Source organism: Vidua macroura, chromosome 9 (assembly GCF_024509145.1).
Source record: "Vidua macroura isolate BioBank_ID:100142 chromosome 9, ASM2450914v1, whole genome shotgun sequence".
NCBI classification, from domain to species: domain Eukaryota; kingdom Metazoa; phylum Chordata; class Aves; order Passeriformes; family Viduidae; genus Vidua; species Vidua macroura.
The window spans coordinates 13,972,959-14,000,293 of record NC_071579.1 but is presented as its reverse complement, the minus strand read 5'-3'; the positions used below and the strand labels follow the sequence as shown (position 1 = coordinate 14,000,293).

The 27,335-nt window shown below is 42.2% G+C and overlaps 2 protein-coding genes across 3 annotated transcripts; one reads left to right on the top strand and one right to left on the bottom strand.

Annotated features, from left to right (window-relative positions):
- Nucleotides 1-112: 112 nt before the first annotated feature.
- Nucleotides 113-14,339, top strand: MFSD14A (major facilitator superfamily domain containing 14A). The gene is made up of 12 exons (XM_053984618.1): nt 113-342; nt 5,656-5,751; nt 6,757-6,819; nt 7,377-7,504; nt 8,568-8,682; nt 9,762-9,980; nt 10,273-10,386; nt 10,848-10,919; nt 11,391-11,503; nt 11,659-11,756; nt 12,283-12,446; nt 13,011-14,339. Exons 1-12 carry the CDS (start codon nt 256-258, stop codon nt 13,215-13,217), a joined length of 1,476 nt encoding a protein of 491 aa, XP_053840593.1. The 5' UTR covers nt 113-255; the 3' UTR covers nt 13,218-14,339.
- Nucleotides 14,318-27,323, bottom strand: SASS6 (SAS-6 centriolar assembly protein). Of its 2 annotated transcripts, XM_053984612.1 has the most exons (18): nt 27,245-27,323; nt 26,230-26,290; nt 24,581-24,660; nt 23,269-23,373; nt 22,798-22,969; nt 21,789-21,866; nt 20,689-20,808; nt 20,409-20,600; nt 20,010-20,204; nt 19,574-19,663; nt 19,303-19,482; nt 18,611-18,692; nt 18,124-18,233; nt 17,170-17,292; nt 16,727-16,815; nt 16,184-16,275; nt 15,995-16,097; nt 14,318-14,799 (listed from the first exon to the last, which is right to left on the bottom strand). In XM_053984612.1, exons 1-17 carry the CDS (start codon nt 27,310-27,312, stop codon nt 16,009-16,011), a joined length of 1,926 nt encoding a protein of 641 aa, XP_053840587.1. In that variant the 5' UTR covers nt 27,313-27,323; the 3' UTR covers nt 14,318-14,799; nt 15,995-16,008. The 2 variants fall into 2 exon arrangements, with proteins under 2 accessions (XP_053840587.1, XP_053840585.1); XM_053984610.1 differs by having other exon boundaries at nt 14,318-16,097.
- Between the last annotated feature and the right edge of the window lie 12 nt (nt 27,324-27,335).

Genomic DNA, 27,335 nt, shown 5'->3' with positions numbered 1-27,335 from the left:
TTCCCGGCGCGGCCCGCACTTCCCGGCGCGGCCCGCACTTCCCGGCGCGCGCAGGGCGGGGGGCGCCCTGCACACGTGAGCGGCGCGCGGCCAATGGCGCGATCGCGTGATGCGCAGCGCCGGCTGCGCGCGCGGTGGGGCTGCGCAAGATGGCGGCGGGCGCGTGAGGGGTGGCGGCGGCCGGGACGGAGGGAGCCGAGGCCTGAAGGGAGCCGGGAGGGGCCGCTGGTGCCGCCCCCGGGGTGCGATGGTAAAATGACCCAGGCGGGGAAGAAGAAGAAGCGCGCCGTGAACCGCAGCATCATGCTGGCCAAGAAGATCATCATTAAGGACGGCGGGACGGTGAGGCCGGGGGCGCGGGGCGGCCCGGGGGACGGCTGGCGGCGGCGGGGGGCCCCGGGCTCCGTGGTGGTACGGGGGCCGGCCCCGGACGGGTAGGGCCCGGTCCGGCGGGGGTCGGTGGGCCCGCGGGCATCGGGCGGCCGCGCCTGTGCGGATCGCGGTGCCCTCACGGCCGCCCAGCCCCGATAGCCGCGCTCGGCAGCCCGGGCCGGTGTCCGCGGAGCGCCTGCCCGAGAACACCTGTGAGCGTGTCAGGCTGCTTTGCTCCGCCCGTAAGCGCAGTCTGTTGCTCGTGTGGGCCGGGTTTTGGGTCGCGAGAGCGAGTGCGGCCTCAGGCGCCCGGCCTGGGGCACGGCGGGTCGTTACGGCCGCCCGAGGTGAGCGGAGCGTCTCCGAGCCCACCCTCGCCGAGCGTGGCTCCCGTGAGCGGCGGCTGCGGGGGCAGCGCAAGGCCAGGGCCGCGGAGCGCGGCGCGGGTGCGGGGCTGCCGGCGGGGCAGGGACCGCTGTCCCCGCGGTGCCCGTGGTCAGCCTGAACGGGCCCGAGACGGGGACAGGCGCCAGCGCCTGAGCAGTTCCGCAAAGGGCTCCTGGGAGAAAGGTTTTGCAGTTCTTCCCACTGTTTTGCTTCCTCGTAAATGCATAAATTCGAAGAAGAAAGGAAGTTGTCAACCGTTTTGGCTGCTGGAGCTTGGAGTTGGTTTGGGTGTGGTTTTTGGTTGGTTATTTTTTCTGTTGATGAGTGCCATTACTTCCAATGTATCATTGCCCCTGGATTTTTTCCACTGTATAGCTTCGATGTGCCCTGTTCTAAATAGAGTGCCTTTATTTCAAATAAAGAGACATCTTGACAGACTAAATTGCTGATGGCCCTTCAGTTTGTCTTTTTGGAACAAAAATGGAGAAGAGACAGGTGTGAGAGCCACTATACTTGTTCATCGAAGTGGCCAACTGGGTGGATTACTGAAGTGTTAGGAAGCAAAATGAAATCTGGTATTGGTTGTTGGTGTTTTCCAGGATGTGTTCCTGCTGTTTGTAAAGATAGAAATGTATGAGATTACCTTGTACAAATGTTAAATGCAAGTATTTTAGATTGAGTAGTACAAGCAGAGTAAATGTTGTTACTCAGAGAACATGGTGCTTCATAATTTCTCTCTGGAGTATCATTGATTAAGATACAGTGTGTTTCCAAGCGTCCCTAACCTCTCAAGTTTAACTTCCTTTTGCCGAGAGAGGAGAAAGTATGTTACAATTAACTGCATTCCGTGATACTTTTAGTACATCATTCGGTGCCTGCCACCAGTTTCAAAAGCTGAGTGCCAGCTCCCGTGAGTTCTGTATTAATTTAATTTTTGGAAAACACGTAAAAATGAGCCATAAACATTAGATGAAGGTATGTAGATTGTTGTTAGGCAGCAAAAGCTTCCACTTGTGATACTTTCTGCCTTCAAATAAATGTTTGGGAAGTTATTTGTTTTAAATACATATTTTTAAGTTATGAAGTTTGATATAAGAGTGTTCTTTATAACAACAGCAGAAACTTCATACATGGATTTTTTTTTTTTGATATTTGCTGGAATGTTAAGTTGGCCTTCAGTGCTCAGTGTCCTCAGCTGCTTCATTCATTACCCAGCGTGCTGTGTGACATTGTGGGAAACAGGTATCTGAAAATGGCCCCGTGTCTTCAGTGTTTCCCACTGGCAAACCAGTAATTAATTAAACGTCTTTGTGCAAACTTTCCAGCCTGATTGGTTTATTTTGGAACTGTTTGACATCAGAAAAAATTGTGTGAGTTAGGATCAATGTACAGATGGTTAATGAAGCAGTGGCACAGGCAGAAGGAGTTTCTGATTGAAAACCAAAAAAAAAAAAACCCAAACAAGCAAAAAGGAAAACCCATCCATTGTTTCTGCAAAGCCTCTCTTCCCACTGCAGTCTGGGTCTCCTTGGCAAAGCAGTGGGTGGTGCAGGAGCTTGGGCTGGTGCTTGGTGGTATTTTTGTGTTTTTCTATTTGTAGCTTTAGTATCACAGAAATAATGTGTAATGGTGTGTTGTACTCGAGTGTGTGTTGTCAGATTTCACCAAAGGAGAGGCAGTAACACCAGTGATGTGGTTTCACAGAATCACAAATGGTTTGGGGTTGGAAGAGACCTTAAACATCATCTATTTCCAACCCCCTGCCATCGCAAGGATACCTTCCACAGACCAGGTTGCTCAAAATCTCATCTAGCCTGCCACTGGACACTTGCAGAGGTGGGGCAGCCACAACTTTTGTTTCAGCACTTTTTCCCCAACAATTTAAATTTTTCCTTCCTTTATGTATTCATCTTATGTATGATGATGCATTTTTGAAGCAGTCATAAAATTACCTAGAGATTAGGACTTCATCTGGTACTTTTTTCCTTTCCAGCAGAGGAGCAGCAGCTGTGGTCTTACACACGATATCTTTGTTGCTTTGATGGTTATTCTGTTGCTGTTCTTAGGCTTGCCTGGCATGTACGCTTTTTATCACTGGCATGACTGGCAGTACAAAATGTTCGATTAAAGGCATTTTCTCTATAACCAGAGGAAAAGGCATTCTTGGAGCTCTGTTTGTGCAGCACAAATACGCTCTGCTCTGGCTGCTGGTAACAGAGGAGGGTTGCTGTTACTCTGATTGGAACATCTCAGTTGCAGCTTGTTCACACAAGGGCTCTGTGTCTTTTCTTTCCAGTTCTGGGGCCTTCTGCTTCAGTTGCACTTAGGCCATTGCATTACACTGTGTTAGCCCGTTAGGAAAGCACAGGGGGCAGTTTGTAGGGTGGGGCAGGTTTGTAGGGTGGGACAGGGCTTGACACCCAGCACCTGCACTGCACCTGTGGGCTCCGAGAGTGTGTCAGGCTGGGACTGAAACCTTGTGGGCTAAATGCTTGTAATGTGCCTTAATACGCTGCTGTGTAACTGCTTATCCTCCCCTTGCTCTCTCACCTCACCTCAGAAGCATCCTTGCTACTTGATAGTAGCCACCACTTTTAAAAATGACTACAGAGGTGATGATCTAAATGTGACTAAATGACTTATTTTTTCATAGATAAGAACAAATAACCGTACCTGTGATAAGTGAGCACTAGCAACAAGAAAGCAGGGAAGTTGCATCGTAGGGATCTAAATGTCACTTCTGCTTTTGTCAGTGTGTTGGAAAGCTCTGTTGGTGTTCCTTACAGCTGGGTGACATGGCAGAGGGCAGTAGTGACCCATCTGAGACCTCTGAAGTCAGCAGCAGTTCCCCTGTGCAGAACAGCCACTGCTTTCATTCTGCTGTTTCACTTTGTGCGGGCGGTCTCGGTGCTGCCCAGAGCTGGATGAAGGCAGCACAGGCACAGATGGCCTTGGAGTCACTAGTGTTTGCTGTGAATGGAGGTGCTCTTGACTGCCATGCTGGGAGGGGTGGGATGGTTTGTGACACCTCCCTCACTGTCTGTCAGGCCTCGGGGGGTCAAGAGCCAGCAATGTGACAGGAATCTGGGGCTATCAGAGTGAACCTGATTTCATGAGACTGAGTCAAACAGCTAACATTGATACTTGCAGTTTGTGCAGAACTGGATAAATTTTTAACCCAAAGCTAAAATAAGGATTGTGGGTGGAAAGGGAAAGGAATTGTGGGAAGAGAGGATAATTATAGCCACTCTCTGTACCTACAAAGACTGTTAATTTACATCCTTGGGAGAGTAGGCAGAAAAAAATAGCAGAAATATCGGTATGGTATGTCTGTATTTACTGAAGAGGGCTTGGGAAAGAAAAATAGCACAGTGCTGAGGTACTTTTGTATTTCACCTTTTACAGACTTTTATGGTTACTTTTGAAAATTATGGTCTTATTTAGCAATAGGAGTGAATAGGCAGTCAGGTTTTCTGTATTTATTTCCTACATTTGTTCAGTAAGACTTTTTTCTCTATGTTGGAAATATTGGAATCTGGAAAGAAAAGCTAGGTATGACTTGCATAAATCCGCTAATAAAAGAAAGACTCTAGTATTACCTAACTGCAACTTAAAAGTGTGTAGTATTTGAGGCTGGAAGGCACCTCCAACATCACAAATCCAACTACTCCAGTCTCTTACCCCAGGCAGGGTCAGCTGGAGCAGCTTGCTCAGGGCTGTGTCTAGTGGGGTTTGGAGGTTGGCAACTCCACACTTCACTGAGCAGCCTTTTTTGGGAAGGGTTGCTTTCTTGAGGTTCGAGTATAATTTCTTGTATTTCAGTATGTGCCTGCAGTCCAGTCACTGACACCTCTGAGAAGAGACCCGCTCTTGTGTTTACTCCTCCATCAGCTACTTACACACATTGATAAATCCCAGTGAGTCTTCTTGGGAAGCAGCTGAGGTCCTTAGCCTGTGTGCGTGCTCAGTGTAAATGCCAGGTCTGGTCACATCAGGGCCACTCTGTTAGTAACTCACCTTTGCACAAAACCAGCAAAGTAGATGTTAATGCAGCGCTTCTAAGTTGAAAGAACACATAGGAAATTTCTGAGGAGTTATTCATGCTGCTTTCATGTGAGAATAATCAGTGAACCCTGTCCTTAATTTGCAAATGTTGAACTGTGGCATGTTGTTTGACAGCATTTAGAGAGTCTACGAGATGAGCAGGTTTTCCTACCCATTCTCTTTTTGTTCTCTTCAAAAGCTACTTCTGATTCTACCAAATCACTGAGAATTTCAAGTTCCTTTTGTCAAATCTTTTGTCTGCATCTCTTCCTGCATTTGAAGCACACTGTAACTGATAGGCCTGCACTCAGTATTTGGAAAGTGATCAGTGCTGTTCCTGAGATTTGCTTCTGGTGTCCACTATTTTAGTTTCTTTCCTGGTTTAGAGATATGTTTTGAATGGAGCAGTGGTGCCTTTTAGTAACAGAAGAGCTGTTTGATAGGCTGGGCTGTGAGACTTGGGGATAGCTGAGTGTGAGCACTGCATGGAAACTTGGTTCCATGTGGCTTTGTGTACACTTAATCACTTTTCTCAAGGAAAATAAACTAGTTGTCTGAAGAAGAGTCTTTTCCCTGTAGCATCCTTGTTTCCCAGATTGGCAGTGTAAATGGTTTATTTTTTGAGATGGCAGCGAAGGATTCTGCAGAGTAAGAGTAGGACATTTCAGGACATTAGCATCAAAGGGTTAAAAAAAAAAGAGTTTAATTCCATACCAGTTAGTTGGGTAACTATTCCCAAGTTTTGAGTTCTGTTTCATTATTAATTGTTCTGTTTATAGTGTTCAGATGCATTTCTCATGACTCTGACAGATGATCAGAAGTTTTAATCACCTGTCTTTTCTCCTATTTCAGCCTCAAGGAATAGGTTCACCCAGTGTCTACCACGCTGTTATTGTGATCTTCTTGGAGTTTTTTGCCTGGGGACTCCTGACAGCTCCCACATTAGGGGTAGGTGATCCTCGGGAGCTTTTTCTCGCTGTATGGGAGGTGGGACAATTACTGCAAAGGCCCTGAGCATCTTCTAAATTACATTAAATGAAAATTACATATCACTGAGCTGCTCTCTTGTGCAAGTGAAAAGTTCTATATTTTTAGATGGTATCAGAAATTTCATTTATTTCATTATAGCAGTGTAATGGTGTAGCACAACTGTTTACATGCAGGTCTGCTAACACTCAAGCTTACATGTAAATAGTTTTTGATTGGAACCAGTAAGGTGGTAAGGAAATTATCTTTTCTTTCAAGACATTGGCATATTACAAATGTAAGGACAAAAATATACTTGAAATGTGGTAACCAGTTCCACCAGTCTGCTACACCAGTCAAAGCATCCCCATGATTAGTGAAACAGTCATACCAATGTGTTTGTACCAAGGTACTTTTTCATATAGTTGGTTGCTTTTAATTTGGATTTAATTTGTGAGTGATACATGATGACAAACTAAAAGGAGTGAAGGCTTAAAAATCTCCAACTCCAACTTTAAAAGCAGTCTTGGTGCTTCTCTAAAAGCTGATGTTACCCATCAGCAGTGTCTTGGGTATGAACTGCACGTCGTCTGAATGGAATCCCTCTCACCTAAACACAAATCAAACTGAGACAGCTGCATTTCTGGATTCTGCTCACCAAACTTGAGAGCCCCTTCAGGATGGTGACATCTCTCCTCTATCTCTCCCCAGTCCCCAGCAGTAGCATTTGGAGAATCTGGTCAGAGATAATTTTCTAGGTTCTTTGTGGTTTATTTATATTTCAGGCACTGAAATCTCAACGTGCCTTCCATGCAAATTAATTATTAGTCACATTATTTGTGGTTTGCCCTTTTTTCTTCTATTTTTTCCTCTGTATTCTATGAAAATAAAAAAAAAACCCTGCTGTGCATCATAAAGTTGGATGTATCATGAGCAATATTTGTAGTTCATATTGTGTAAATGACTGTATTCATATTTCCTCTCCAGGTTTTGCATGAAACCTTCCCAAAACATACATTTCTAATGAATGGTCTAATTCAAGGAGTAAAGGTAAGTTGACAGAAGTTAATCACAAGTGCAATTTAAAGTGAATGGTGGGAGGAATGTAGAAATAACTGCCAACTGAGAGAAACAGTTGAGAGGTTTTTCAATATGGCTTTCACATTATGAATAAAATGGGAATAAATTACTGCTGAAAGTGCAGATGTGCATCTTTTTACTTTTAGTAAGATCTGTATCTACTGTTTGGGTTCATCAAATAAAAAAGTAGTTCCTTAATCCCAAACGATGCATACGGTGCTGAAAGTGGATAATTTTTCACTTGGAGTTTGTTGCTGCAGTAGACTATAAAACACAGTTCATGAAACTGCTTGTATGACTGGATCCATCTGCATTTTGAATTTTGTGTAGCTCTGAGACGACAGATCTCAAGTTTGATGTAGTCAGACATGGGATAGAAGATCAGTGATGCTTGGCCACATTGCCTTTGGTGCATTGCACTGTAGCCGTTGGCTTGAATGAAACCAGAGCCCGGGCTGCTCTCAGACTGTGCTGTGGTCAGCACGAGTCTGACCCCTTCGTTCTAACTGCACGTTTTGTTCCATTAGGGCTTATTGTCGTTCCTCAGTGCCCCACTCATAGGTGCCCTGTCTGACGTGTGGGGACGGAAGTCCTTCTTGCTGCTAACAGTATTTTTCACCTGTGCACCAATACCACTAATGAAGATCAGCCCATGGTTAGTAAGTTGTTTCATGCCAGATTGGCTGTGGTTTGCTATCTAATGCTTATGTGTGTAGCATTGTTGATAAAATGCTCTTTGTGCTTCATGGAAGGTTGAGGGTTTTGTATTATTTCTATGCAAAGCTGGGGGTGCAGTCAACCTGATGCAGCTGCCATGAGGCCAAAGGCCTTGGTCAGAATTTCAGTAGCTGCTGATTTTGATCTGTGTGCTGTAAGCCCTGTCCAGCACATCTGCCAAAGCTGGAGAACACTGTTCAGTGAGCTGTATTGGTCTGGATTGTGGCCACACTTCTCACTCAGCTACCAGCCAGCGACACTGAAATCAAAACCTTACCTAATGTGGGTGCATGAGGTAACCATTTGTAAGGTACAATGTTGCAGCACTTTTACACTTTTGCTTCTCAATTTCTAAAATCGACCAACTTTCATGCTGGGTGCACCTTAGTGACCTATTAACTGGCTGGAACATTGCCCACGTAGGGCAGGAGTCAGAGACCTGGGCTCACTCCTGACCCATGCTGCTCCTGAGGGTGGAGCAGTGGCACAGCCTGCACTGACACAGGCCAGTGCCAGCTGCTCAGGCAGCTCCGTCAGTCTTTCCTGTTTCCTCCCTGGTCACACAGGCTGCTCATCCCTCTTCAGAAGGAGCTTGTTTTCTAAGAGTACATTAAGGTTTCAAATGCCAAGTGCTAGTGTCTATAGCATACAGATATGGCTAATGTGGAGGCCTTTCAGTGACCAAGTTCTCAAAATACTGAGGTTCCTAATTTGCTTTGGGTCATAGACCAGTTAAGTTTATTAGCTGAGTACCTCATTTCTCAGTAGTACTTAATCACAGCAGCTTTTTGTAGGTGTTACAAAATCATGCTGCTTGTACTTGGTGTACATATGTGTTAAAGAGTTCTATCAAGCCACAGTCACATTGGCTTTATCCAAGATTATCTCAATAAATTGTCAAGATAAGTTGGACAAGGTGATTTACTGTTTAACTGCACTTGGATTGAATAGATTTTTTGTTTCTATTTAGCTGTTCTAATCTTTTTTTATCATGTTCTTAGGTGGTACTTCGCTGTAATCTCTGTGTCTGGAGTTTTTGCAGTGACATTTTCTGTAGTTTTTGCATATGTAGCAGACATAACCCAAGAACATGAGAGGAGCATGGCCTATGGTTTGGTATGTATTGTTTGGGCTCTCTTCCTGGGGTATTCAGTACTAAGCCCTTCAGTTTGTAAGGCTTTTCAAAGCTGTGGTTTTATTTCCTCTGTGGCAAGTTGATTTTAATTTGGAGTCAGTTTTTTTCTGTTTAATTGTTCCTGTCATCCAGTCTTGTATCTCTTGAATATTCTGCTCCTAAATGAAACAAAGTATGACCATGTTAAAAGCTGTTGTGCCTGTCTTAACGGCTGTTGACAGTCTTAATGATGTAATTTGAGGATCTTTAGTTATTCCTGCATTGTTGCCCACACTGGTACTACTCTGTCATCGTTTCAGAAATCTCACCTTTTGTTCTGGAACTGCCATTGTGTGATACTTGACTGCCCCTGCCTGTGTCTCCAGTCACTCTTCTCAGCTGCTGTTTAGAACGGACATAGCTGAGTTACCTGTCTGTTTGAAGTTCTTACAACTCACCTCTGTTTCTCTGTTATCTCCTGCCGGGTCCCAGGAGCCTTGACAGCCTCATGTTATTAGGGATTAGCAGAATTATTTGTTGTGTTTAAGTTACAGAATCCATTACCATTTAGCAGGAAGAGCTGAAAGCAATGGATATAGACCTAAATAGTTTCTTTGTGCCTGTACACATCAGCGATTGAGATATGTTGAGAAAGTTCTTTCAGTTTAAGTTAGTATCTTTCACAAGGCCAGCTGATTAACTGACAACTACTGAGTTGGATTAACCAGTATATTACATTTAATATACCCTCTATGACATTGCCTATTTCACTAATATGAAGGTTAAATACAGGTCATTGCTTCCCACAGGTATCAGCAGAATCTACAGTTAATTATACATAATTATGTCAGTACATGCAAGAGTGCTGTGAGCCTCACATTGCTGTCCAGTTATCAGAAAATCTTTCTTAAAAAATTGTGATTGTCTAAAATACACAGCTGCTACCACATAGGCATAGGATAAAGGTTGCTGTTAATCACTGTGTGATTATAATGTTTAGGTTTCTGAAAAAGAGGAAATGTGGGTAATAACACTGCTGACTTGTCTCACTGAAAATCTTACCAGCTGTTATTTATTTCAGGTTTCAGCAACTTTTGCAGCAAGTTTAGTCACCAGCCCTGCTATCGGTGCCTACCTTGGCCGAGCGTACGGCGACAGCCTGGTGGTGGTGCTGGCTACAGCAATAGCCTTGTTGGACATTTGTTTTATCCTTGTTGCTGTACCCGAATCGCTGCCAGAGAAGATGAGGCCAGCGTCCTGGGGAGCACCCATTTCATGGGAACAGGCCGACCCCTTTGCAGTAAGCTACTTAAATAGGGAATATGTTGTTATTTGTAGATACTGAGCTTTGGACACAGGGAAGAGACTGAATTTACAATAGTTCAGGCTTGCAAAACAAAGCCTTCAATTTCTTCAAGTTTGACCTTGCTTCATTGGTGATCCTTTTGCTGACAGTCTTGCTAAACTTACAGGGAATTCTTTGGTGGTGCCACATAACAACTTCCTTAATTGTCAGGCTTCTCAGAGCCCAGCTAGGGATGCTTTTTGGAAATGAAGGTGGAATGTTTTGTAATTCTTTTTTCTTGCCGTAGTCCCTGAAGAAAGTTGGCCAGGACTCCATTGTGCTGCTAATCTGCATAACAGTCTTTCTTTCCTACCTCCCAGAGGCAGGCCAATATTCCAGCTTCTTCCTATACCTCAGACAGGTAACGTAACATTTTGGTGTGAATTTGAACAAAAGTAAATTTACAGGATTTAAGAAAATTTTCAGTATTATTGAACTACTATGGAAAATACAGATAACTCATGTAATTTAGAAGCTCCCAGCAACTGATGTAAGTTCCCTTGTTGTTCTGTTTATCTCTTTAGACAAAAAGAGAAGAAAGTGATGAATGAGTTATAAAACATTTTCTTGTGTTTTGTAATTATTTGCATTATTCTTGAACTGTGAGGTTCAATATCTTGAACTGGTATTATTTTTTAGGGAACAATTTAATTGTTTTTTATTTATGCCCCTTTTTTTTTCATTTATTTGTTTGATGTAATGCAAGAAAGATGAGGAAGTGAATAATACTGGTCTTCTGCATTGTGTGTTCCCTCACGGGGGTTTGTAACATCATGACAGATGGTTTATGGTTAATAATCAAATTGCCTTTTTTTAATATAGATAATGGGATTTTCATCTGAAAGTGTTGCAGCATTTATAGCAGTTCTTGGGATTCTTTCCATTATTGCACAGGTGAGTTATTGCTCTGTGTGTCATTGATTTGGCAAGCTGAAAAGAAGGAAGCACTGTGGAGAATGGAGAACTCTGTGGTTCCATAAATGCAACTCAGCTTTTCTGTCTCTGTTTTTTTTCTAGATCTCTAGAAATTGGTTAAGACTCTAACTTAGATGAAAACACTTGACAATAAGTGTTTGGTTCATTAAGGGAAAACTAAATCCTTTGTGCATCAAAAAAGAGATGATGGTTTAGTCCTATAACTTGCTAAATGACTGCTGTTTTTTTTTTGTTTTTTTTTTTTTTTGGTAGAGGCAAATACTGCTTTTGAAGAACACTACTTTAAAATAATATCTCTGCATGTATTTGAATTTGAGAATAAAATGTTTTCAGGCATTGTTTTTTTTAATTCATTAACTCATCGGCTTACTTGTGTTTAACCTTTAGAATGTTATTTTCCTGACATTTTACTTTTGCCCTCTCTGTTAGACAATAGTGTTGAGTTTACTGATGCGGTCCATTGGAAATAAGAACACCATCCTGCTGGGCCTGGGGTTCCAAATCCTGCAGCTGGCCTGGTACGGCTTTGGGTCAGAGCCATGGTATGCACATTTCACTTTGCTTTGACTGATGCAGGGTTGGTCTGCATTTAATCCCTTCTTGAAGGGTGGGAGTGCAGGACAGCCAATCCAGCGTCCCTGCGCTCCCAGGGCAGAGCTGCAGCCCCAGAGCAGTCACTGCAGGGTGTGTTTTGCAGGATGATGTGGGCAGCCGGCGCTGTGGCCGCCATGTCCAGCATCACTTTCCCAGCTGTCAGCGCCCTGGTCTCACGAACTGCTGATGCCGACCAGCAGGGTAGGTTTGCTCCTGGTTCTTGGAATTCTAGTTGAGGAGTACTGTGCAGACAGACATACTGGGGTCTAGGCTTAGTGCTCATCAGCCAGGCTGGGTAGCCCAGATACCTGAGCTTAGGGCACCACATTAAATCCAGGTTGCTTGGGAGTTGCACTGTGTGTGTACCATTACTTCTGCTGCAGAGGGAAAACTCAGCAAGGTCTTACAGTTGCAGAACATTCAGCAAATGCTATGCACTGTTCCTTACTGTTGCACACAGTGCTCTCTCTCCTGTGTGAGACAGTGTGCACATCCTGGCCTCTGAACTAGCTTAGCATGGCAGGCACTGCCCTCTGCTAGAGGCTGATGGAAAAACCACTCGAATATATGATAATGACAGGCTCTTTGTGCCCCTTGTTTACTGCTACCCTAGTGCAACACCCTTTAGGACTTTCCTGCCTGCATTAGTTTCAAGTCAATTAAGGCATTAGAAATAGTTAATTATATAGCTATGAATAGAGAAGAACATGTGATTTACTTTTCCCAGGTGTTGTTCAAGGGATGATTACAGGAATTCGAGGACTGTGTAACGGTTTGGGACCAGCGCTTTATGGTTTTATTTTCTATATATTTCACGTTGAACTGAATGAACTGCCCATGCCCGAATCATCGTCAGGAGGTAGTGTGGTTGCACAATACCATTTACAACAGGTACGTTTCTTTTGTACTTACTGCTTCCAAAAGAAGTTAGGAAGGGCTCCTGTGCTCATCAGTTCTCCAGTTTGATGCAGTGGTACTTTGTTGTGCTGACGGTAAATGGAGGGTGTAGAAAGAGGTTTCTAAGTCCCTCTACGGGAGGGCTGTTCAACTGATCTGTTTAATTGCATGCACTAGTTCAGCTTAATTTTCAAATAGCTACAGCTGACAGTCATAGACAACTGTGACCTTTGTGAGGAGAATACCTTGAGGGAAGGATGGACAGATAGCAATGGTGAATGTTTTATTTTGTTTTGTTGTCCTTTACTGAGCTTTTTTTTTATTAAGTTTTTGGGGAAACTCAGTAGGAAGATCTTGTACTAGAAAAGGAAGTTGGCAAGGATTAATAAGAATCATGTGCTCCCTTGTCCTAAGATTAATGTTCTTTCACATTCCTTCTCAAAGCCTGCACTGTATTCACTAGTGTGTCAGGCAACAGCTCTTGAAAGTGGGTAATTAGCAATTGTAGGCTGTTACGGTGTGTTGAAAGGCTCGTTAACGCTTTGTTGTTGTTTTCAGAACTCCATAATTCCTGGACCCCCATTCTTATTTGGAGCATGCTCTGTGCTGTTGGCACTACTTGTTGCCTTGTTTATTCCTGAACACACAAACCTAAATGTAAGATCCAGCAACTGGAAGAAACACTGTGGCAGCCACGGCCATCCCCACAGCCCACAAGCTCCTGGTGAAGCTAAAGAACCATTACTGCAAGATACAAATGTATGACAAAAATCCAGGAAGACTGTTTGGACTCTTCTTTCATCAGCAGTCTCGGATACACATTCCAACTCCATCAAAATGTAATTTCTTAAGGTAATCTTAAGAAGCATCTTTCTGCATGAAATCTGTAGGAATTGAAACAGGAACTTTGTCCAAAGATGTTGCCATTGAACTAAAAACTTACTTGCTTTTATAAACAATCTGTTACATACTTGTCTCTTGCCATGAAATACTGTTACTGCTAAACCTTACATTCTTAGTTCAGAGACAAACAATAGAGTCAAGGCATGAGCATGTGTCCTTCTGTTTCCTTACGGTGGTGAGCTTTAATTCTAGTCATGCTACGTCTCAATGAGACAGACTGGCATCCATGTGGACCCATTCGTTTTAATGTTGTAAAATCTTGGGTCAGCTGATTCAAAGCCTTAATGTAAATGTACTTAAGTAGGGAGGTGAATTGGTATCATTTCTTTTAAAAGTCACATGGCAGGTTTTTTTTAAGTTTGTACTAATATAAAAATCACACGAGCACGCTTGCTGAACAGTAAAAGTTATTTTTATGTAAGTGCATTTACTCTTTCTATTTTTGAAGAAACAGTCGTATCAAACATTTGTTGAAATACGAAGTGGGTGTTTTGGGCCTACAAATTTTAATACTGGCTCTAAACCTCTGCTTTCCTCTGTACCGTTTATTAAACCACTCTATTTCTGATGTTTGCGTAATCATAAAGGACCTCAAAACTTGAATACACAGACTGAACTCTATAAGCTGATAGCCTTGAATCTGTCATGTGCTATATAGTGGCCTTTGAGGACTGTCACAAGAACCCTTTTGCATTACAGAGCTAAAGTTTTAGTCCTAAATTTTCAGGACCCTTAGTACAGAAGAGAGCTTTATACAATTACTGATGTGAATTTCTCTAAAAGTGTATATTTTTGTGTCCAGTTGTATTATTTAAGTGTTTCTTTGTATAAATTTGTGTATAAAGTATTGTATAGGTTTAAAATGTTTTCATCTTGTGGTTATTGCTTAATGCTTTTTTACCTTTGAACATTCACCATGGTTGACCAAGAACAGGAAAAAAAAAATGTAAATATACTGTTAATAAAGTTGACTATTTTAATGAATTTTTAAATAACTGTGAATGTCTCTTCAAACCTTAAGTGAAGTTCAGTAGTTGCATGTGTGTTATACTTCAGCAGGTGGAAAAAGTCATCTGGAGTAGTGATCCAGCATGGAGCTTTGTATATTAGCTAAAGCAGCCCTGAGCACAGTGGAAGGGTCCCTGCTGTCCAGCAGCACAGGCTGCCTGCAGCTGCTCCTTGTTTCCTGGGGACCCAGTGGAACAGGACAAGCACAGATCCAGGCTCCAAGGAACGAGTCAGTTGCGCACAGCCAGCCTGGCCAGGGCTGCCCAGGCCCACAGCACATGTGGCTTCCTTTGGATTTAAGTGGCCTGGGAGATGCTGCCACACTCCTGTGCCAGCAGCTCCTCTGCACTTCGAGATGAAGGCACTGGCACCTAAGGACAGCAGGAGAGAGGAGCTCTGCGGGGCTGGGCCGGGGAACAACGAGCAACATGGAAAACTGCAGAAAAAGGTAAATAAAATAGAGCTGGTCTGGTGCTTACCTCAGCTGGGAATTCAGTACAGTGGAGATGTTGGTTAGTACTACTCCTGAAGCAGTAACTAATCAGAGCTTTTGATAAAAAATATTTAATATTTCTACAAAAACATATACATGACAAAACCAAACACTATACATTAACAGGGTGCTAATTTATAAACAAATGTACACATCTCACACAGCAAAACAACCACTGAAATGTACAATCCTCTGGGTGCACTTGAGTAACTAAGGTAAAAGGACTGAAATATCTTTACCAAAAGTAAGGAATAGTCATTGTAAGGGTACTTTGCCTGGCATAAGTCCATGCATGCTCATTCTGCAGGAGACACCAAGTCCCAAGGGGTTATTACATGATCCTAGCAGTTGAACCCAGACAGTAGAACAAGCTACGTAGATGTAAGAGTATCTAAAATTTCTGTATAGTCTTACAAGTTGTAAAGTATGATTTATAAAAATAAAGTAACTTTAAGATGTTGATACTTGTCAACAGTTAACTAGTCAGCTACTTCACCTTTTAATGTTTTATGCATGGTGGCCTGTGGAATGTAATACTGAGAGATTCACAGAAAAGTTAGGGGAACCAAGACTGAGAATTTTAATTTTCTACCTTCAGTGAAACAATTTAGCATTTTTAGTATGAGATTATTTGTAAGTCTATATGCAGTTCAAATAAGCTGGTTCCAAAATTAAGCAAGTTTTTAAAGCTAAACTGTAAGGGAGGGTTAGTGAGCTTGACCATTACTAAAATGGACAGCACAGCACAGTTCTTGTGTGCTTTCCCTTCACCTCATCTGTTCTCTGAAAAGGAGTCAAGAAATAGAAATTCAGGTAATTCTCTCACTCAGGGAATGTACACTTCACCAGTTACAAAAAAGAGCACTTTGGTGAGTTTTTAGGAGGATTTACAGGTCAACAATATACTAAGAAAATTCTGCGCAGCCCTGGTGATGTCAGTGTTGTTCCCACTAGGGCTCCTTAAGGCTTTATCTTCTCCTTAGGCTCAAGCACCTTGACACATCATCCAAGTCAGTCAAGATCCCTTCCTCAAAGAAAACTGGCTCATAAAAGTATGTCAGTTCACATTGATACTTTACTAACACACTATTGCAGGACATTTAAAAATCCCCTCCAATGGTTAAAAGAGGACTCTTACTGTAAGAACCCTGTCTATGATCCAGGAAAATAGGCCGAGGTTGGTGTTCCAGCAGCTTTTGGCGATGGCTGTGCTTTGGCTGGCAAGTACGGTCTCAGGTACTCTGCAGAACAGCACAGGACACTGCATTGAGCCATGGCTGTCACTGCCCTTCAAGTACATTTCAAATAACACCTGTTTCCTACTTACCTGAGTTAAGTGTGTTTTGACTAAGCCCTCGTAAAGGAATGCTGTCATCTTTTTTCTTGAAATACTTTGATTCCAGCCCCAGCTGATCACCACTAGAAACAGAAAGGCAAATTAAAATTTAAAGCAAATGCAGTTTGTCATCAGTGCATTATAACGAGGGCAGCTACAGACTTGCTCAGGAAAACCTTCACTAGAAGTGGCACTACTGTGTTTCATGACCTTTAGCATGTAAAGTTAAACCATCACTGAGCAGGTTAAGAACAGCCTAGAACTAATTTTTTCAGTGACCCAGCACTGATGGCTTAGATCTGTCAGCAGGAGCAACACTGAACTGTTGTTCCTTGGGGCCCACTCCTGCAAGCACAGCTCTTCCTTTGGTTTCAACAAACCAACACAAAATTGATTATCATGGTAATGAAGAAAGGCAGATCACAGAACCAGGCTAATACTAGAACCTTTAGTCAGTTCTAAACACACCAAGATGACAAAGGGCTTTATAAAATGAAAAAACAAAAATACTAAATTGCAGTAGCTGACACTCACTTCTCCTTGTTTGCTGCGTGACCTGCTGCAGGCACTGTGCGAGCATCCGAACATCGACTGGGTTTCAAAAGCTGTGAGTTCAACTGAACCTGCAGAGATAAAGAGCTGCAGGTTAAGAGTTACTCCAGATCTGAGATTCCCCTCTCCCGAGGGCATTCACAGAGCCAATTTCCCAGAGATTCCTCTTTCTACATCTCACTGGCCCTGCTGTGCAGCAAAGCCTGTGAGAAACAGCCTAAAGACAAGCATTAGCTATGAGTAACAGTCATAATGCTCAAGGCAGAGAGCCTAAGGGTAAATACAGGAAATATTTATGCACTTTAAGAAATAGTCAAAACGTTGTGCCTTGATATTTTATACAACTTAAATAAAATATTATACAAAAATAATTTTTTATACAATTTTATACATTCTTAAGCAAACAAAAAAGTCAAAGTGCCTGCCTTTGATACTGGACATTGGGAATTTCCATTTTTGCTGTGTATTGGTTCCAGAAAGTTCTGGAAGGCATAGAGAGGAGAAATGGGATGACTGATTCCTGAGCTATGAAAGGCTGGTCGGTCAGGCTGTAAAAGAAATAGAAACTCATCCATAAATGAGAAACATAACTTTACAAGTAACTCTAGAGATTAAAAATTCCAAAATGAAGAACTAACTGCCATTACAAAGCCAACACTTTTGTGAGTCTTCCTGATGGGAAGAAAATATCATTTTTCCAAGATTCACATGCTTAAGGAAAACATAACTTTAAAAAAGTCAATGAGGTGAGCACTCTCAGGTCATAATAAGCCACACCCCCTGTCATTGATTAAAGCACATAATATATCCAGCTACAATTCCAGGGACCTCTTTGTATGAACAGTCCTTCCACTGTGAACAAGCAGCCAATCAATGCCTGCTGTCACTGTGACAGCAGAGATCTGTACAGCACAGGCTGAGAAGCAGCAAGTTACAGTATTCAACAATGAATAATGACTGCAGGCAGTGCTCCTTAGCCCCTGACTTTCCTGTTTCTAAAAATCACTAGTTAGAGTATTGAAATAGTACACTTTGGGTTTTAACCTTTACAAAGGGAATTATTAAGTTAACCTCTCAACATAAAAAAGCCTTCTTTTTTTGTCTTCACTCTGCACTTCATCTTTTCAAAAATTAATTCTGTTATTGCTTTGTGTATTTTATGTAAACAAGAGCTTAGAAGAGTCTCACCTACAAGGCCTAGGGCAAGAAGAAGCACCAAACAGGGTTTTATATTGTTGAAAAACAAACGAAGCCAAACCACACCCACCCAAAACTGTAAGGCCAGAAGAAGATGAAAGCACTTTTTTTTTCCTCTTTGAAGGCCCTGCATTTTAGCAGCTGATGCCCACCTCAGCCTGTTATTTACAGCTCTACCTTACCATGCTGAGAGGTGAAACAGCAGCCTTCCCACCAGCATGGGCACTGGCAGGACTGTCCAGCTTCTTTGCCATCTGAACTTCGCTGAGCTGTCTGTTCAGCCACGTGATAACTGCAAAGAGGAAAAAAAAGCTCAAGCCATTTGCTCCCTCTTACAAGCTGCTTGAAATGGCCAGTAGCCCTTCCTCACAAAAAGTGACAGCTCACTGGGTTTTTCCTCCCTAGTACCATGCAAAGCCATTTGATGAACCTTCCTCCCCCTCCAGGCCTCTGAGCACCCCACAGCCCCACGCACCAGCCCCAAGGGAAGGCTTCCCTATGTGCAGCTCTTGGCTCTTGCATGGCCACACAGCCAGAGGCTTGTTTTCCACTCATGACAATAATGGCAGCTCTTCAGAAAAACCCCAAAAATTGCTTCTATCAATTTCAGCAGCAGTGAGATCACTGGGTCATTTTTACAGAGGGAGAAATCAAGCTGTATAAACCTACCATTTTCATTGGTTTTCAGTAACTGCTTACTTTCTTCAAGTTTTTGTATTGTACTTTCTAGCTGCTCTTGTAGCTTGCCAACCTGTAATTCCCATAATAATTGCAACACTATCAGGAGTGTTATACTACTAACTACAAACAACAACAAACAAAGCATTTATGAAGTTATTCTAAAATTAAAGAAGTTTGAACTCAGTTTGTCACAAAAGCAACATAGTAATTCTTTTAAAGGAAGCCCTACTTTCAGCTAGGATTTTGACAAAGTGACAGCCAGTATCCTTTCTGACCTTTATTTTTCTATGATTAAATAGTGCAAGGACTCTAAACAGGAGAATGTCCTGTTTAATGGGATGGAAGAAAAAGGTTCACTCTGTTCCTGTTCTTATTCCCTTCACCAACTTACACATGAATGTGCCTTCTAAAAGGTGCTGATTCATCCATTACATTGCTTTGTTCTCTTAAAACAATTTTGGTTGCTTTCTCTATAAATGGATGGCTTTTACAAATGAGGTTAACATTAAAAAATCTGAAAGTTGATGACACATTTAAATAAATATGTTAAATAAGCAAAAGAGTATATTCTATTGCATGGAAAGATTTAAGACCTTATTTCTGTAATTAAGTTAAGCCCACAAAACTCAGCAAAGTCCATACAATAGCATTTCCAGCACACAAGGTTAACCCATCAATACCTCCTGCTCTTTCATTCGAAGGGATTGTCCCATCTCCTGCGATTCCCTCTGCTCTTTTTGAAGTTTCTCTTCTTTTTCTGCCAACAGTTTTTCTTGCTGAATTGTTACTGTATTTTTCAATTTTAATTTACTCATTAGTGTTTTCAAATCTCCTTGTAACTTCTTGATAATTTCATTAGCCTATTAAAAAAACCCAAGGCATATATTACAAAAATAAACACCTAAGAAGAAGGGAGATGTTGGACAAGGGAAGCGCCATGTTCAAACAAACCTTAAGGAGCTCAGCTGACAGCGACTTAATTGTTGTCTCCAGTTTCTCAACATGCCTCTGTTTTTCCTCCATACTCTCTTCCAGTATCACCTTGAAAAGAATATTACAAAATATAATAAGGCTGTGATACACATTGTTTATGATTTCAAGTAGAATGTTCATAATTCTTAGAGCACTATCCTTACAAAGGAACCAGCCACTGCTTTTCAGTCAAATTATATAGGATCTGGATTAATCCTTTTTTTCCCCTACCAAAAATACCATGAACTATTACTCCAGTACCACAGGATTAAATCTGAACCCAGTATACTTTTGATGCCATAATTTAGAATCTTGACTACATTTGAAAGTTGACTGGCTGTATTCATAAAAACTGGTCAGCAGCTACTCTATGGAAACCACAATTAGGAAAGTTTAAAAAAAATAGTGAAAAAACCTTTTGCTCCTGTGTTGCATCTAAGACTTCTTTTGTTCTGGTGACAAGCTGATCTTTGTCTTTGATCTCTTGTTCCAAGACAGCAACTCGTGTCTGCAGCTGATTAATGAGCTTCTCTTTTTCATGACACTCAGCATCCAGAGTTGTGTTCTCCTGGCGCAGGGACAGCACCTCCTGCTTTGCTCTTTGACATTCCTAAATGTTGGGAAGGAATTGATTTTTGTTCTTCAAGAAAACCATAACAGTAATTTCAACAGACATATTTAAATAGTAAGCATAATATGGAATAAAGAGGAAATAAATGAACTTAATATGCTGTATTTCCTATGACGTGCCCAGGCAGGCACAGTTAATGCTCTAGCAGTAGTAAGCTTAATTTTGGGTATTGGGAAGCCGTACATCTTCTAATCCAGAAAGCTTTGCTTTCAGTTCTCTGACTGTGGAGTCTCCTTTGTATCTCCTCTCTGTTAGGTCTTTATTGATGACCTCGAGTTCTGAGAGCCTGTTCTGCAATTGCTGAATACTTTTCTGATGCAAATTTTCCAATTCCTTTTTCTGTTGTTCATGCTGTTGTTGGTACTGAGTTTGTGCCTGTGAGAAGCAAAGAAATGAAGCAGTTATTTGATGACTCTGACTATTCCCATACAAGAATCCTGTTCATTCTTTCCAACCATTGTACCTGGAGAGCTCTTTCCTTCTCACTGGTCAGCTCCTGCGAGTGTTTGTTGCTCAGAGCTGTAGTGTAGGATGTCCATTCATTTTTCAGTTTGTCAAGTTCCCGGCTCTTCTCTGACAAGCTCTGTTTAAGTTTGACAAAGCACATAAAGTTTAAAAATGTAAGCATTTCAGCCAATACCAAGTGACTCTTCACTGTTACTTACTAAAAGGACATGGAATTATTTTTAAAAGTCTAAATTTCAGCACTAGATGCTGAAATATGTTAATTTTGTAAGCAAGAAAAGTAAGGCACTGAGAAGCTGAAGAGCACTGTTCTAATGCTGTGGATAAAAGAATCTTAATTTCCAATTGCATTTTTTCTCCAACCACTATTTAAGAGTGAAAAAACAGTCTGCTGATGCTCTCTACCCTTGTAACACAGAGCACTCTGTTAGGGGGAAAAAAAGAAATAAAGTTCTTCAGCAGCATCTTTTCCTTTTTTTTTGATTTGTAATTCTGCATTCCAATTCAGCAAATGCATTCCAGTAACTCAAACTGAAGTTGCAGACATGAGGCAAACAAATATTCCATTCAAAAAATAATTCTTAACAGTTTTAATGGAATTATTCTGTTTCATTATGGTCAAAAAAGTCACCTTGATAATTGCAGAATCTGACCCAAATCATTCTCTTGAAATACAGAATTACTATTGCTGACTGCAAAATCCAAAATGGAGTAATTAAAGTCCAAGACTTCCAATTCATTTACCAGAGTTTCACAATTTTTCCAAATAAAACAATTTCCAACAATTCATGGAATATATGAAGTATATTTATCATTTATCGTCACATGACCATATATTTAGTATTCAATTTGTGTGTGCATACACAGACCTCTGCACAAAATAAAGTAAAATTCTGCTTGAGTACTGCAAGATTTCAATTTAATTCTTCAGCTGCAGGCTTTACTCACTCTCTTGAAAAGCTACAGTACACTATTCTCTTCACTCAGTCTCAAGTCAGTTATCTTGGCTAGGTAGTGACTCATCAACCAGCCTACAAAAAGGGACATTTTCCATAAATCAAAAAAGTGCAACACACAAAAGTTAAAAATTTCTGTTACCTGTTGAGTGTAGCTCAGTTGCCTGGTAAGATCCTCTTCAGTTTTTTTAAGCTTTTCTTCCAACATCATTTTATCCTCCTATGTACAAATTGACATCAAGTCAAATCCTTAGCTCCCAAAATACAAGTAGCATTTAGCTCCCATTTAATCAGCACAGCCTGCCTAGGCACCCATATACTCACTGTATTTGTGAAAAGATCACCTTACTAAATAAGTGTCATACTGAATAAGATATAATTAGTAAATTCAAAAGAAAAGGTATTAGCCCACAATGTAAAAACCCCAAATTTAATTCTTACTAAATTTCTACAAGGAAATAGTACCTTATTTACATGATATATTTACAAAGGAGTTACCTAAACAAGAGATCAACTGAAATACTGTAAATCCATGTTATTAAAATGGCTTATTAGTTGCCTAGAAACATGACAGCACAATAGGAGAGACAAATGTCAGGCAATGAAACTGAAACAGACAACAGTCAAACTATGAGACCTTTAATTTCTCACAAAATGAAACCTAGCATGCTACCAAACTGCATCAACATTCCAATTTTAATTGGCTTTTTACAGCTGTTAGTCCTTTGAAGCCCAACAAGGCTCACAATTACCAGCAGCCTGTGCTTGCCTACAGCCAAGTGCAGAGCAGAGACTGAAGGTTCCAGTAAGTCCTGCAGCTGCTCTGGCCACCAGCACAGGCTGTGAGCAGGGGAGCGCAGCAGCAGAGCACTCAGCAGCTGCACACCACGTGCACTGTGTGTAAAACATCTCCAATGGCACTGCCTGCCTGAATATACAGAGCACATTTTCATTGCCGGGGTGATGGCAACAATTCCGACTTTACAGCATGCACCCAAGTAGCTGCATGCAATTACATATCTGGGCTAAAAGGAAAAATAAACAAGAGCATACAATTTGGTACATACTTCTGAATTTCCCAGAATGAAAAAATTGCTTAAGTACATACAGCATTGAGGCTTAGTTGCAGTTACAATAAACTTCCATTTTACCTTAAGGCATTTCAAACAGTTGGCCAAAAACTTCTTTATTTCTGCATCAGTTCCTGGCAGGAATTTTAGAGACAGATGAGTAAGGTGTTTGAAAGGGTTGGTCTCCACTACATTTAAAGAGACAGGTGTGTGATCTAGAGCAGGTGCTGAGGAAACTAACTGCAGCAAAAACCTAGGGAAAAACCAAGATAATCAAATGTTTAGCATTTTTTTTCCTGAAACTACCTGTAGATCCTAATCTATTTCCCAATAAAATATATTTTTATATGTGCAATAAAAGGCTGTCCAGTTTTTGCTCAAGTAAGAATTCTCCTCCGAAGATTCAGATTTTGCCACATCCACCAACATATTCAGGTCGGGGCAGGTCAGATTATCCTTTTCTGCTGACTCTTCTCAGTCTGAGTGACTGACAAGCATTTTAAGAACTCAGCAGGTACACACAGAGTAACGTGGCACACACTTGTGACCTACCTTGGGATATCTTTGTTCTGCTCCTGAATGCATTGCTGAAGCAGATCTATAAATTTTTGCGGGAAGGCAGAGAAGTCTACCAAGAGACCTTGCTGGGATTTCAAACTATATGAACAGACAGGAAAAAAAACATTAACGATATAGAGAACTGTAATTTATTTCCTATTAAATATTTTGTTTACACTAGTAGAAAGAACCAATTCTGATTATTTTCAACCAGAAGTATGTCCTCATATCACAAAATCACAGAAGTGGTCAGGCTGGAAGGGACCACAGTGGGTCAGCTGGTCCAACCTCCCTGCTTGAGCAGGGTCATCCTAGAGCACATCTTGGATAATAACCCCCAGAGGATACTTCTGATCACAACAGTTCTTGCAAATGGGCTGCACTAATTAAAAACCAGAAGTTGCTGTGGAACAAATGTATTCTTTGAGTAGGCATCACCCTGACAGCACAGTGTGGAGCAGTGATGGGACAGGCACAGGGAACAAGCACAGGACAAGGAGGGGAGCCCCTGCCCTGACCTCGATCCCCCACTCGCCCATCTCTGCCCCCCTTCTCCACAGCCACAGCAAACTCGGACAGAAACATCCCGCAGTGCATGCACAAAGCTGTGCCTCCATGCAACAAAACACTCCTGCACATCTCTCCTGCAAGCACTACTTTGCTTTTGCCTTTTGATCCACACACTGATCACACCTCCCTCTGTAAAAACGCCACCAAAGCCACCGCTCCCCCGCCCCCCACCAAAACCCCAAACAAAAAAAAAAAAACCCACACAAAGAAACGACACCAAAACAAAGCAAAATAAAATAAATAAATACCCAAAGAGCAGAAAACCAAACTGTTCATATTTTCATGCCTGGAATCCAAATTTGATGATTTGCTCAAATTCTGAGCAAGTAAATGACACCCAACAGTACAATTATGCAAGAAACCCCTAAGATACAGCTCAGGTCTGTAAAACCATGTCCATGCAAACAAGACTTTCTTCTTGTAATTATTTCCTGAACTAGCCCACACACACATACACACAAAATAGTCTGTAAGAAGCAGTTAGGATAAACAGAAGATACCTGCAGCGTCCCTCTGTGTAACCTGAGCTGGTCACCCTCCATTAAACATGGCTGTTTCACCAGGTTGGTGACTGGTCAGAGAACAACACTGACAAAACACTGCCAAAACCCCACAAGTGAAAATTGCCAAAACCTCAACTCTAATAACATAGACCACTAGAAGCTACAAATATTCCCTTTTTCTTTTTTTGCCATTTAGAAATGTTTCACAGAGAAAATACTGTAATTTCACTTACCTTTGAAAATCTTCCTCTGATATGACAAGGTTATAAAGGAAAAAAGGATCAGTATCATCAGTCAATCGAACAGCTAAGTCCTGAAAAGATGTACATTTAAATAAGATTAAAATACTATAAATATTTTAAACCAGCATTGCAAACAGTATTGAATGCTTTCATTGTTTAGTCAAAAATACAACATAATTGTGGCAACTGATTCAGAACATGCAAAAGATTACCATTTAACACAACTTCAAATATTACACCAGGAAAACAAGGAAAACTCTTTCACGAAAACAAACCAAGTTAAAACCTTAAACTTTGAGCAGCAAAGGTTTTGAAATTCAGTGTGTAGCCATCATTTTTCAGAGAAAAAGTTATTTGCTCTGTTTTCCCCCTCATGAAATAAGTGTAGCACTAGCAGTCCACTGTTCATGGTTTAGTAATACATCACTCCCATAACTGGAAGTCTTTCAGAGCACACTGCTCCTGAAGTTTATGAAACCACCAGCTGCTTTTCTACACTTGAATACAGAGCTGTGCAGACTGGATACAGCTGAATCCCATCTGGCAAACAGCAGGATTATGCTGCTTAGCTTTGAAACAGACACTCGTTTGTTCACTGGAGGTGTACACAGTGTTTTGGAAAACCTGCCCTCTCCATAAGCATTAAGCCTTCAATTCCAGGGATGGGGTTATGCAGTACACTGGGCTCAGGCAGCTGCTCCTGGAACAAGGCTCACCCCTGTGGCAAGGATATCCCCTAGCAGAGGTACAAAAGTAAAGTATCACACTTCAACATAATGAAGTGTGACACTGCACTGTACACAAACATAACTGAAACTTTTTTCAGTAATTCAGGTGCCAGTAACAACAACAAAACTCTCAGCTGGAACTGCATAAACAAACTCAGGGATTTACACACACAGACAGTTAAAATGAATGCTAGCCCAAGCTGGGGTGGGATAAAATGCCTGCTTGGTGTGATGTCCCATTAGCTGATGAAGCATTGGAAGATCTGCTCACTCCCTGATGGACTCAACTGCATTTCCAGTTTGCAGGCTCCTCCTGACACAGGTCAGCACACACTTCTAACTGAGCTGCTTCTGCTCAGAGGGAAGCACCATTATCACTGCCACCAGCAGCAGAGTCTGACCAAAACCTGCTGTGGTCCTATACAAACAAATCTTTACACAACAACACCATAACCAACCCATGACCTATCTTAACATCATGCTGGGAGGATGAACACTTTGGTGACAAATCAGACATACAACAGAAGAGACGACAAAATCTCCACTAATGGTCTCATTGTCATTTTCCTTGAGAAAGATTATTTTTTTTACTCCCAATTTAGAACCTTGAACTAAAGGTACTCCTAAGCTCCAACTCATGTTCCCCTGAGCATCTCCAAATACTTTTAATATGCAAGCTTGCTAAGACCCATCAACAGCCAAACTAAAATAGAGGGCTAGAAAAGGCTGAGGGGATGGGTGGAAAACCACAATACCAAACCAACTAAGTTACTCCAAAAATTGTATAAAAAATAAAGGTCAAACGGCAAACACTAAAATCCCACTTTGCTTTTCCTTTTTCTACTTATACTTGCATAAAATGAAATTCAGATAATGCCTAATGAATGACAGAAATATGATTTATTTACAAACCTTTTTATGAACAGGATTAGAAGTTGACAGTAGTTCAATATTCACTCGAACATTTAATCTCCTGTGTACAAAAACATGAAGCTAAATAATAAATCAAGAAAACATTCTCCAAATAACATGTGTTCACAGCTTCATTAAAGGAACCAATGACATCTCAAAAATAAAAATTAGGCAGAAACATTAAGAAAGTTCCCACGAATGACTACACTTAAAATGTAAGAGTTTCAGTCACTGCAGCTCCTCAGGCAGAGCTGGTTTTTTTTTTACTGCTTGCTTGTTATCCACCAGACTTTAAATAGCGAGGCAGAAGTTTTGAAACTTTGTCCAGAAACTAGAGCTTTTGTAGAAGCCTGTTGAAATTTATTAACGACTGCTCAAACTCCTGACAATCATTTATACAGTGCTACCTTGCCTTCAATGATTTCTTATCGAGTACTAAGTCACTTATACTACAACGCACACCACAGACATCAGCCTTTCCGTGCCTTCTCACACTGTCTAACTCAGACAGGATCCGTAGTGCCGAAATTCATCCTATTTTGAAGAGACGCTTCACACAGGGAATGTCTGGCCTTTCCCAGACACCACCGCCGTGCGCACCCTCGCGCAGGTGGCTCAAACCCGCGGGTCCCTGGCCTGAGGCCGCGGTGCGGAGGGAGCGGCGGGAGGGCAACGCTGAGGCCCGGGAGACGCCAAACACCGCGCGGGCCCGGCAGCCGCCCGGCCCTCCGGTCGCCTCCGCCCCCGGTGCGAGTTCCCCCCGCTGCCGGCACCCCGCCGGCTTCACTCCCTCGGCGAGGCACCCACGGCAACCGCCCGGCCCTCGCCGGCTGCCCCAGGCCTCGCCAGACCCGGTCCCTCCCTCACCCCGAGGGTGCCGAGGCCAGCAACGCCAAAGCGCAGCGCCGCAGAGCGCTGCCCAGCGGCGCTGAGAGCAGGCAGGAGGAAAGCGCCTGTGGCTCGCAGCCCCTCTGAGGAGCGCAGAGAGGCTCCCGCGCAGCCGGCCCGCACTCACCGCTCCTCGCAGCCGCAGCCCCGCACTCGCACCGACACCGCCCGGTCGAAGATCCGCTCCGCCGCCATCTTGCTCCGGCCCGCGGGGAGGG

Bases quoted from the DNA above. Each gene is read 5' to 3' on its own strand.
- MFSD14A (XM_053984618.1), top strand. From the start codon at position 256: ATGACCCAGGCGGGGAAGAAGAAGAAGCGCGCCGTGAACCGCAGCATC. The intron at 8,683-9,761 runs GTATGTATTGTT...TATTTATTTCAG, and splicing joins GGAGCATGGCCTATGGTTTG to GTTTCAGCAACTTTTGCAGC. The intron at 11,757-12,282 runs GTAGGTTTGCTC...TACTTTTCCCAG, and splicing joins TGCTGATGCCGACCAGCAGG to GTGTTGTTCAAGGGATGATT.
- SASS6 (XM_053984610.1), bottom strand. From the start codon at position 27,312: ATGGCGGCGGAGCGGATCTTCGACCGGGCGGTGTCGGTGCGAGTGCGG. The intron at 21,867-22,797 runs GTAAAATGGAAG...ATTTGTACATAG, and splicing joins ACTGTTTGAAATGCCTTAAG to GAGGATAAAATGATGTTGGA. The intron at 16,816-17,169 runs GCAGGCACTTTG...TTATCTCTGCAG, and splicing joins CCCAATGTCCAGTATCAAAG to GTTCAGTTGAACTCACAGCT.